The sequence below is a fragment of the Andrena cerasifolii genome, chromosome 9, assembly GCF_050908995.1.
Source record: "Andrena cerasifolii isolate SP2316 chromosome 9, iyAndCera1_principal, whole genome shotgun sequence".
Lineage (NCBI taxonomy): Eukaryota > Metazoa > Arthropoda > Insecta > Hymenoptera > Andrenidae > Andrena > Andrena cerasifolii.
Genome location: NC_135126.1, coordinates 11,459,266 through 11,470,409, shown reverse-complemented (window position 1 = coordinate 11,470,409; position 11,144 = coordinate 11,459,266). Strand labels below are relative to the sequence as shown.

General features: G+C 38.3%; 2 protein-coding genes across 12 annotated transcripts; both read right to left on the bottom strand.

Annotated features, from left to right (window-relative positions):
• Positions 1 to 163: 163 nt before the first annotated feature.
• On the bottom strand, positions 164 to 8,166 carry LOC143373273 (orphan steroid hormone receptor 2-like). Of its 9 annotated transcripts, none has more exons than XM_076820384.1 (10): positions 7,976 to 8,166; positions 6,200 to 6,279; positions 4,590 to 4,732; positions 4,405 to 4,512; positions 4,152 to 4,307; positions 3,769 to 4,057; positions 3,445 to 3,692; positions 3,159 to 3,355; positions 2,809 to 3,086; positions 164 to 2,732 (listed from the first exon to the last, which is right to left on the bottom strand). In XM_076820384.1, exons 3-10 carry the CDS (start codon positions 4,722 to 4,724, stop codon positions 2,473 to 2,475), a joined length of 1,671 nt encoding a protein of 556 aa, XP_076676499.1. In that variant the 5' UTR covers positions 4,725 to 4,732; positions 6,200 to 6,279; positions 7,976 to 8,166; the 3' UTR covers positions 164 to 2,472. The 9 variants fall into 9 exon arrangements, with proteins under 9 accessions (XP_076676499.1, XP_076676500.1, XP_076676503.1 ...); XM_076820385.1 differs by having other exon boundaries at positions 6,210 to 6,279; XM_076820388.1 differs by lacking the exon at positions 6,200 to 6,279 and having other exon boundaries at positions 4,590 to 4,726; positions 7,963 to 8,166.
• A 987-nt stretch (positions 8,167 to 9,153) lies between these two features.
• LOC143373290 (microtubule-associated protein 1 light chain 3 alpha) lies at positions 9,154 to 11,123 on the bottom strand. 3 transcript variants are annotated; one of them, XR_013086444.1, is made up of 5 exons: positions 10,844 to 11,117; positions 10,336 to 10,498; positions 10,072 to 10,255; positions 9,662 to 10,011; positions 9,154 to 9,384 (listed from the first exon to the last, which is right to left on the bottom strand). XR_013086444.1 is itself a non-coding variant. In XM_076820422.1 (4 exons), exons 1-3 carry the CDS (start codon positions 10,881 to 10,883, stop codon positions 10,093 to 10,095), a joined length of 366 nt encoding a protein of 121 aa, XP_076676537.1. In that variant the 5' UTR covers positions 10,884 to 11,123; the 3' UTR covers positions 9,154 to 9,384; positions 10,072 to 10,092. The 3 variants fall into 3 exon arrangements, 2 of the variants coding, with proteins under 2 accessions (XP_076676537.1, XP_076676536.1); XM_076820422.1 differs by lacking the exon at positions 9,662 to 10,011 and having other exon boundaries at positions 10,844 to 11,123; XM_076820421.1 differs by having other exon boundaries at positions 9,154 to 10,011.
• Between the last annotated feature and the right edge of the window lie 21 nt (positions 11,124 to 11,144).

The following is an 11,144-nucleotide window of genomic DNA, read 5'->3' as shown; positions in this document are numbered from 1 at the left end:
TTCGTATTTTTAACTGATACCAAAAAGAGTACCCCAAGGTTTCACGAGATAATCGTTATTTATTCTTTCTTTTTATCATTCCATTGCGCGTTACTTTAATACCCACGGTTAAAAGGGCAGGTCTCTTGCATTGCTCGAGTTGTATAATTGCAAAACTACTATATTTAATATAAATATCTTCTTTTTTTTTCATACAGGCACATTTTATATTTACACAGAGTTTTAGCTTTGTTGTACAGGTCGAATCTTTCCTAATTGTATTGTATTATTCGATTAGTATTTCGCGGATTGAAATTGGAATCGTCGGATTATTGTACATGTATCTAATAATGTGTAATACGGCGTATAACAATATCTCAGATAGAATACAAATAACAATTGCAAGTATTTAAAGTGGATACCGCGTATAAAGATGCAAGGCTATCGTATATGCAGAATTATCGTCATTTTATACAATGCACCGCAGAGTCATTTTATGAAATATTGTCGCTATTCTTAACCAAAATACAGTTATTATATACTGTTAGCATTTTCTAAGGATTCTATCAGATTCTCGTCAACATGTATAATTCACACGAATATCTGTAAAAGAAATGTATTGTTGTTTAATCTTTGGATTATCGAATTAAAGAGGTTGCTTATGTTTAACTAGATATTGAACATTGCTACAGATATAATACACGCTTATTAATGATGAAGATGTTTATGGAAATCTCGTAACCAGCAAAAACGTTTCTATGAACATCAACAAGTCTAGATAGTTCAAAAGCATTTTAATAACGATTCGTATCGCTAAAGTTTTAAAAATATCAATGATCTAAATGTCATCGATAACATTAAATACACAAGATTATTATTTTTATCGTAGAAATACGAATGCTACATTACTGCTTTGTAATCGTAAAATACATACAAATAATATATATATGTATATATATATATATTCTTACACCTAAATCCAGTATCAGGTGTATATAATTACAGTTAACAATGAGATATAAAATGTACATTCGATTAAGTAAACGCATATACATTCATTCCTTCATCTCCTCTGACCTGGTAATTATTCGCATTTTTCATAAAAAATATAACTTTATTGTCATTTTTTTAAGAAGTAAATAATACTTGATGCATAATAGATTCAATTCAATGTGTTCTACTTCAGTGTAGGATATAAATATATCCGATTTAGGGTGCAATATCAATTATTTCGTTTGCTCTGTAGCAAATAAATTAGGCCTATTTTCTTTCTCTAATTTGCATGAAATATTATTGCACACCCTACGCGTTTCAAAGACACGTAAAATCTGATGTATACTTTTTTACAATAATCCTTTTTGCTACCAATTGCTAGGAAAATAAGTAAAATTTATGCATGTCCCGACTGATTTGATGTAAGATTAAAGAATTAATTTGAATAACTACAACATACATAATTTGTTTGTACTAATACTTATGTAGTTATTGTTTCTTCCTTTTCTTTGAAAGAACGATCTTAATATTCACATAATATAACCAGAAAGATTAAATAATTCATATATACATCTAAAGACACACTTGAGTTCTGATCTTCGCCAAAACTAAGACAGCAGTGATTTCTTTTGACGGACGGAAATGCAGTGCTCGCAAAGAAATAATAACTTTATTGGGCGTTTTGATTTTCTCGAAAGATCCGAATATGAAAACACGTGAATCGATTTCCTCTTTTTCGGTACGCATAACAACATTGACAGAACAATTTGAGACAAACAAGTCCTCTATCTTTTCCAATAATCTTGTATAAAAATAATTATTCTCTTTAAATTAAGACTTTTAATTAGTAAAGTACAAAATCACTAATTCGTTCAAGGGCTCATCTTTTTACTGCCGCTAAATTATAAGTATAGTAATATTGCCCCGCGTGATCCTTTTTAAATTACGTGCCAATACAAAACTTTCCAGATACGTATTCCATTTATATAAATTTTGAATCGAAATTGAATCGAACACGCTTCGCCTAATACGTGATATTACTTTACTTATACTTTATAATACTGCTACAACTTAAATGAATCGGTAAATCTATAGCAGTAGTAATGGTATTAATGTAATTGTCATTAACAAATGTACATAACACTACTACTAACACTTTTCACCAATATAACGTTTTTTTTCTGGAATATGGAAAGTTTTGTACAATAGACAGTGAATTTATAATAAATAAAAAAAAAAGAGTTAAACATCAGAATATTGTAAACTAGATATTATATCTGATTAACAAGTTAAAGTACTACCCTGAGCTTCAACACCTTTATTTAAAACGGGGCACGTAAGGATTATAGTCCATTTATGAAAAATAAAGATTACCTTTGCCCCGCTTTATTCTTCCCTCTTCCTTTCTCAGCGTATAAAAATATTTAAGGCATTCAACATTAACGTGTGTGTGTGTATCACTTTGTTAGGTCACGACTTACATTGCACAGATAGTAATTGTCACCCCATGTGACTTTCAGGTTCAGTTTTGTAGTCATGCATAGTAAGAATATAAGGCACAACACTAGCTACGCTTACTCTACCAATAAGACCTGCGAAAAACAAATCTTCCAGAACCCTCGGGTTAATCGAACGAAGCGGCGCGAGCCTCAAAAGGAGGCGGGGTAACCTATCGGAGCCAACACGCTGTTGCAGCTCCGTCCACGCAGCTTCCTGTAAAACCTCAACTTTCTTACGCCAAACACCAGCCAAAACGTTATCTGAAAGAAACAAAAGATTAAATAACGACGAGATAACATTCCGCGTTAAATTGTAAAAACAAAAAACGTTTCCCACCTGCGCTGAAAAGTGTCAATGCTTTGAGGTACGCGTATTCCACAGAATCCACCTGTAACTTATGAAGTGAACTAACGCAATCTTGTAATCTACATATATGCTCCGTGACAGACTTCACTTTGCTGGCTGTAATTTTTTCCTGTGCGATGCTAGCTTGTAAGTGATTTATTATCGACGTCAGAATACTGGGAAGCGACAGAGTGTACGCGCATTGTGCGAGGCCCAAAGTGAACAGCTGTCCCCAGGAACTACGCACCAGCGTTGTTTGAACTGCAGACCTACGGATTCAGGCGATTTTGTTCCATATTCATGCTCGAGATGTCTACTAGACGTCCGCATTGCTTACTTACGGTAACGCTTGAAATGCCGGGATTCCTCTTGCCCAATGGACTGAGAGAAAAAGCAATCTAGCGGCGCTCTCGCAGATGTAATGTATGGATAAGTACGCGGGAGCTGGGCTGGGCGCTCTTAACTCGAATAGCGTGTGCCTCTCGGAGATTAGCTGACCTGTCCACTCTTCTTCCGGCTCGCTCGAACCATTAACACTCTGTGAACATGAAAATAACGATGCACGTTGTTGTCACAGATATACATATGTGCGTACAGGCAGACTTGTGTTATATAAATGAAACATACATCGCCAATAAGTTTAGCCATGCTATCTAACGCGTGTGAGATAAGTAAACGTTCCCTTGCTAACGTCAACGCATCGCTGAGATCGCTATCGCTACTTTGGTCTTCCATACTGGGGCTCTCGGGCTGCTCCCACGTTGGAGGTGTTTCTGACACCGATTGCTGCGGTTCCGGTTTAACTCTGGAGCTCCGGTTCCCCACTTTTGACCCAGCCGATTCACCCAGCACTGGCTTCCTCTCGTGTTGAACCGCTGAAATATCACAGATTTTTATTTCTTGCATACGCGACTTAGCATGATTATTAAATATAAAATATATCAGTGTTACATATGATATTCCAAGCAGACGTACAGTCACTCCTCATTCCCATTGCAAGGCATTTCTGAAGTCTACAATACTGACACCGATTTCTATGGTGTTTGGTAACTTCGCAACTTTTGCTTCCCCTGCATTGATAGCCCAACTGTTTTCGAATACTGCGTTTAAAGAAACCTTTGCAACCTTCGCAACTTATTGCACCGTAATGTCTTCCACTAGCCCTATCCCCACAAACAACGCATAATTCTAACGATAGCCCTAAACCTAAGGAGCCACGAACGTCTCTCGCCAGCTTTACCTGAAAAGCATCCAAATGTGAAATAAATAAAGTGTACAAATTTAATTACGTCGAAAGTAAGAGTGCCTGACGTAGAAATAAACGAATGCCCCACCTCCACGTCAACATTATTTAAATGTTCAATCCCAGAGTGCAAGTGGACCATGCCTGCATGAGGTCCCAAATTACGAAAGTCTCTTCCCATTTTATGATCGACTTTCTCATCGTGTACATTATCCACATGATTGTTTTGATCCCTTTCCATATCTCTCTGTAAACACATTGAAATTTAATTGAGAACTACCGTGAAAAATCGCAACACTCTATGCTTCAGCTTTCGAATAAAATCAATTACAATTGAAACCCACCATAGCAGGATGATGCGCTAAATTATGAAAGTTCCTCCCTATGTTTTGATCTGCTTTATCTTCGTGTAGATTCTCCACACGATCGTTTTGTTCCACTTCCATATCTCGCTGCGACAGAAAAGAAAACGATCGTTTTAGTAAAATTAGTATCTAGCAAATATCTCCTGAAATTATATCACACCCACCTCCGCCTCGACATCGGCCGCGTGATCTACGCCGTGGTGATGAGACAGATTACGAAAATCCATTCCTACTTTTCGTTCACCTTCGTTCTCGTTCAGATTCTCGTGATCGCGTTGTTCCCTATGATCCCTGTCCATTTCTCACTCTGCAACAACAATCGATAAACATGCTCCTGTAAAATTCCCCAAATCGATGCGAATACATACAACTCGAAAATCATATTAGCGTTCACGTCATCTCGTGTGCGTTACGTATTTTCAAAACAATCGGCGCCCACTTGCTGTTTAAATATGCAAAGTATGGCGGGCAAGAAGTGCCGTACAAATTCAACATACATTCACCGACTGTTAATTGAACGTAAGGATTATATTGCTAAAATGATTTTATTTACACAAAGATAAATTCCCGTTTTCTATACAAATTCATTAAACGCTTGCTGGACAATAATGAAGGTAATACGTGGTTGGAAATATTGCGATGGAAAATACATTTTCTGTGCCAAGATTGAATAACGCTGCGGGTATTAGAACGGGGGCATTAGATTGAATATGATCGGTCAAGTCGTGATCGTGTATAGTCCAGCGCCGCCTGGGTAGACAGAGTGTAACGTTTAAAGGCCTAAGCATCGGCAGGCTGTAAAAATGAAAACTGGAGCATTTGCCGCCCGTCCCTACCTGCCGCAACCCTTTCCCCCCTACCATTTTAAGAAGTGAAAGAGATGGGTCCCGAGTTCTCCGGTTCGTAGGTTGCTACGTGGTTAGGCGCATACCGATACACACAGCCGTGCCACACTGGCTGTCATAGAGCGAATGGTCCATTTCCATACGCTCGTGATACGACTTCGTCACCGCCGTCGCCAGTGCAGTAACACAAGAAAACGGTGCCTGTACCGTTGCTCCAAAATAGTTAACATTCCACAGACCTTGCGCTCGTTACATCGCGCTACCGAACGTTCTCTTTCACCCTTTCTAATCACGACGATAAACTTTCAACTTAGGAACCACAGCTACTTTCAAGCCCGCTGCGATACGTTTCACCGTGTTACATTCACAATCAGATTATCCTTCTTCTTTTTTACATATACCTCGAAGCGTATCCTACAACACTATCCCCCGTGATCAATGATACCACACATATCCGATCTCGCGGAAGTGTCACGCTTGAAATCCAACGTCATCCTTTTTGCATCCGAGCAAGAGTCTCGCGATAGTCACTTGACACCTGTCCCTTTTCCCATCAAACTGAAGCCGTTGACCCGTTTAGACACGTGTCACTGTTAAATATCAACGTATTTTATCACGAGTGTAGTTTATCGTAGGTGCCTCGAGAGATTGTAGTATTCGAGGAATTTCGTGCGCCACGGGGCGAAGTTAATCGAGAAACGATTCGAAATATGTTGGTTCTCGTAGTAAAGGTCAGACAGAGTTGAAAGTGTACTCGGAGCTATTAATTTCGCGAGAAATTTTCTTACTTCTTATGTCCCTTTCCGCTGATAAAAAACAACGAAGGATATGCTTCTAGAAAATAGTGCGAAGGAAATCGCGATTTCCTTCGCACAGATCTTGAAAAACACGCGACATGTCTTATATTAAAGTTCGAGGACGGTACGCACAATACACTACCTGTTGGGTCGACCTGTATCACCGCATTTGCGTGTGTCGGCAGTGGCGCTCTCACGGGTCACGCACGGTTCTGAAAATATAACGTCGCCAGCCACGCGGGTAATACGCGCGGAATATGTGTATAGATATATCTACATATATATATATATGTATTCGCGTTTCGAGAAAACGTGATGTTTTAACGTAGCGAACGGTGAATAGATGCAGGAAAGCAGCGCGTTCGAGACGCGCACGGGAACACCACGTCGGAGTTTAAAGGCAACCTTGCGCAGGTGAACGCAGCCAGACCGTTCGCTGTACTGGCAGGTTGGCAGGTCACTCTCTTGTGTGCCGCCAAGACACGCCGGCCAGGTGCATTCTCGCCCCGCTTGCCTGCTTTTCTACCTGAGCGAGAGCATTCGCCGTGGAGGACCGCGTAGTGGCCTCTCGACGAGCGTTACAGGTTATGTCACGTAATACACGCCCGCGATGACTTATCGGTTGAGCCTCGAGGTCGCGACGTCGATCGAGAATAGGTCAAACACGAACGGTTAATGGCGAAAACGTAGATACCAGGTTATCGAATATGTACTTTAATGTATCCCCGTTTCCCAGGTAGAGAGCGTTATTATACGAAAAACACCTTTGTCACCGAGTATCCAACGTGTACAATTTGTTTTTCGAAGCGGATAAAACTTGGGACGTTAACTTGTTAAGGTTCAACATCCGTTACATAATTTATGAGTAATAATACTACCGACGTGAAATGTAGAAAATGTTGTTCGTGCTGATCGTGAGTATATTAAACCGAGTTACGAGTTTGAAGATCGAAAAATAATCGAAGGAAAGAAATCGAAAGAGATAGAATTTATTTTCGATTATATAAGTCGGTATTTCGAGAATGGATCCAGATATCGAGAAGTTGGAAATTCCTTGGGTTTAATTACTGCCTTTTGAAAATATCACAGTGGGTTGTAACCTTTCGAATGGTCATTCCGAGTCGGCTAGAGACTTCTTGGAACGGCATCGGTGAAGAAGAATAGTCACTCGACAGTAATTATTTCTATACGACCGGACTTCACAGGTAAAGGTCGCCCGTGGGTCCGAAGGTTACCTCCTACCTACTTCATCACCGCGTCGACATAGATTTAACTTGTAATACTACTCGTTGCGTTCAACTGTGATCCTAGTCGCAACGCTGATCTTTCTCTTTTTTTTTATACATTCTCGCAATTAATTTTCCATTGTTACGCGCGTCATCTTTTACACGAATTTAGAATGACGTCAACGCTTTTGTTCCCAAAGATAAAACAATACGACTATTTCCAACGTTTCGTACGATTCCCCTTTCCTTCGTTATCACTTCTTCTAATGAATTGTTACAATGATAGATCTGGGACATTTATGTCCTGTTTCGAATATGATAATACTTGAACCGAGCGTACGATAAATACATAAACTGGATATCCCACTCTCGTACAATGCAAGCGAGAATCATTAACAAAGCGATTTCATTATCGACAGAACGCGCGATTACACGATGGTAATGTCAAAATATCACATGATCCCTGCACCAGCGTAAAGCGAGGGCGTTCTTTTATTTACTAACATTCCGTATGAAAGGGAGGGTTCGAACGTTTTGTACTATGTGCAGCATTAAGCGGGACGTGCACAGATTGGTACGACGTGGGCGAGTCATCGTTCGAGATTTCATGTTATCTTTATTAAAGAAAAGGTAACGAACAAGTCGGGCGATAGTAAACAAAAAGATTACGACCAGCACTTACCTTTTGTTATTAACTGCGATGCCTGGTCCGACTACGCGTCATTTGGGCGTTCATAGCAACAACTAGGCTTCGTCAACTAACTGTGGGTTAGAGTTCATAACCTCTTCTAACCTTTACCTTTCCGTTACCTCTTACCCCCCCGCGCCTAACCCCACTGCTCACCTTTATACCCACCCGACATTGCATTTACTGGCATCGAAGCGCGGTTGCACACAGATCGACGATTTTAAAACTCTGTCGCAAAGTTTGTACTTTGTATGCATGTCGCGCCGGGTCCCCGGCAAACTTGGGAACTGTTTGCAGGAAGTGACGCCATGTTGGGACAGGAAGTCGCCATGTTATTATCGTCCCCCGGTTTGAATTTGTCTTTGATCCGATTAAACGAGTAGGGACTAAATCAAGAGTTGTATTCACCCGATATTTTCGTTGCAATGAATTATACCGCGGGGCTACCGGCTTTGTATCGAATTATAGTATAGAAGGCTATATACTGCAAAAATGTTATTTATTGCAAATCATTTTTTGCGTAATACGTGTAGTACACTTGTTCATTGTACACGTACATATTAATAATACATGTCGTATTACCAATAGTTATAATAGTACCATCTAATATTGTATATACTAGAATTATTGAAATATACATTTAGTTATGAATTCGTGAACTTACTTTTATTTTATTACTATTACATTTTTATAGATATTTAGAAATATTTGCAGAAAGCCCTGTTTTCGTTATTATTATAAATTATGCCCTAAAGTGTGTGAGAAATCAAGATGAAAATCTTAAATTATATTAAAGGGTACGTCGATTATATCGTATTTAGACATTCAAATACAATTACATTTAAATTACAGCTAAGGAAACGTAAGATCGTACAATTTATTTCCGCGGATAAATAAAGCTCGTAATTGAAGTGTTAACAAAAGTAATGAAGGTGTAAATTTCTGTCTACTATTGACTCTTCGAGTCTTGTAAAATTGTCTTATTAGTAGAGTAATCGTTATAGTCATTATTAGTCGTAATGCCAGGTACGTTTGTTCTTTATATAATTTACTTCTACGAAGATCAAAGATAAGTGCGCTTGCGACTTTTCCAAATGTAAGATGTAATTGAAAATATTAGTTTTCACCTATTATATGTAAGTATGAAATAGCAGCAGATATTACCAGTAATGTAATAATAATAATAACTCGTCTTTATTACATCAGAAAATTTACATCGCGTTAATTCGGTGCATATCTATATATTCTATTTAAAAACAATGGTGATTCGATTAAAAATTCGTAATGCAAGTAATAACATTATCACATACCATTACACACTGCGCCGTGTGTAAGTATACACATGAACACTTTCATTAATGTCTCAGTATCTTGGAATACGAACAGAGTTTGCAGCCATGTATCTACAGAACATTCAAATTTTTTACTCCTTTCATAAATTACATTTTTCATATAATTTGCATAATGACAGTAAGCAATATATACAGAAATGATTGATTCCATTTGTAAGTACGACTTACGATCTTTAAAACGTAAATCATCGCTACTTACACTATACAATTAATGGTATTTCTTTTTCGTACATGGTTAAATTTTATTACACGTTTAAGGTGGATGTGAAACCGAATAAAATCGAAGTAAGGATACTAGCTGTAAAATTTAGGTAGGTAACGTTCTTACCTATTAAGAATGATCCCTCCGGATATGTGCGATACCTCATTGTTTTACTTTGTCGTCATAGAAAATAATAAGCACCGTCGGTAATAACAAGCTAAGTTAATCTTATACATTAACATATAAAATACGATTGATGCGTACGTCGAAGGCCCAAAGCACCATAACAATTTTACGCATAAGTATCAATTATGATTGTTCTGTCAATTATTTCAGCAGGTACTGCAAGTCGATTACAAAGATTTCTGCGCATTCGGTTAAAGGCAGGTATATGTAATAGCAGATCTAAACTTCTCTCTAAGGGTCCTTAAGAATATTTAGGACATATTACATCCCCGAAAAAAGTTCCTTTTCACCTACAAGTCGAAATATCCTGAAATTATCTTAACATTCTTATCACAAATACCCAAACTTACTTTCACGCTACATTAAAGCGTTTAATGCCCGAATACTTCTTGGCTAGCAAATACTATATAAACGAAGCCGTCTTCGTCTCTTTCTCTCTGGTCGAGTTGTGCCATAGTCATACTACCGCTTGCCATACTTCTTTGGTTTACTAACAGGAAAAATGCCTGTGTTGGATGAAGCTGTAGTCTACGCCTGTTAACCATTAACAAATAATTATCATCAACCTTTAATAATGATGCTCTAAATACTCTGCAAAGTATATCGAAGCGTACCTAATTATTTTTATAAGCTCCGCTACTGTCAGGTAATCGGGCACTAAGAATTTAGATTTGTCCAGCACAGGTAGCTGCTTCTCCCCCGCATACCGTTCAACGATAATTGGTATTTTATTGGGATAATGTTCCCTGATGAATTCTACATCGGCGACTCGTTGTGCTAAAGGTTTAAAAAATTTCTAATATACTTCGATATTTATAAAAATCATGACAAATTCAACTGACACATTGTAAGACAAAGTGAAATATCAACAATACTCTTAAATATATTATATAACTTGTTAATTAAAATTAATGGAGAGGATGTCCATTGCTAAATAACTGTTTCTCTTGCTTTCAACATTGTACAATAATACGTAGCTCGAGTTATCGGTGAAAGAAAACAAAAAACAATAGCTTATTGAAGGAGCGTAGCGCCGCGAAGTAATAATTTCCACATTGCTCAGTAATTGTTTGATACCGCGCATAGAAGAATCACAATTGACATAATAGAAGTTATATTTACCAAACGAACGTTTCTCTTTAAACGTCTTCGGTGAACTCATCTTGGCCGTACTATCGGTTACTACGACGCACGCGATGCAGTATCAGCTGTGAGCTTACGAAAGTATTCTTGACAGGTCAAAATAACGCCAGTATGACTGTTTGAGGGTTAGGTTAGGTTCTGTGTACAGCAATGATGACATATGTTCGCGTTGCTTCGTGCTGCCCTCTTAGAACTTCACGAGCTTCTTTGTATTCGATCACGCCAATTCTTCCTTCATTGTTCCTCCGAAGCCTACTCCCCGCCATGAATTACATAGTAG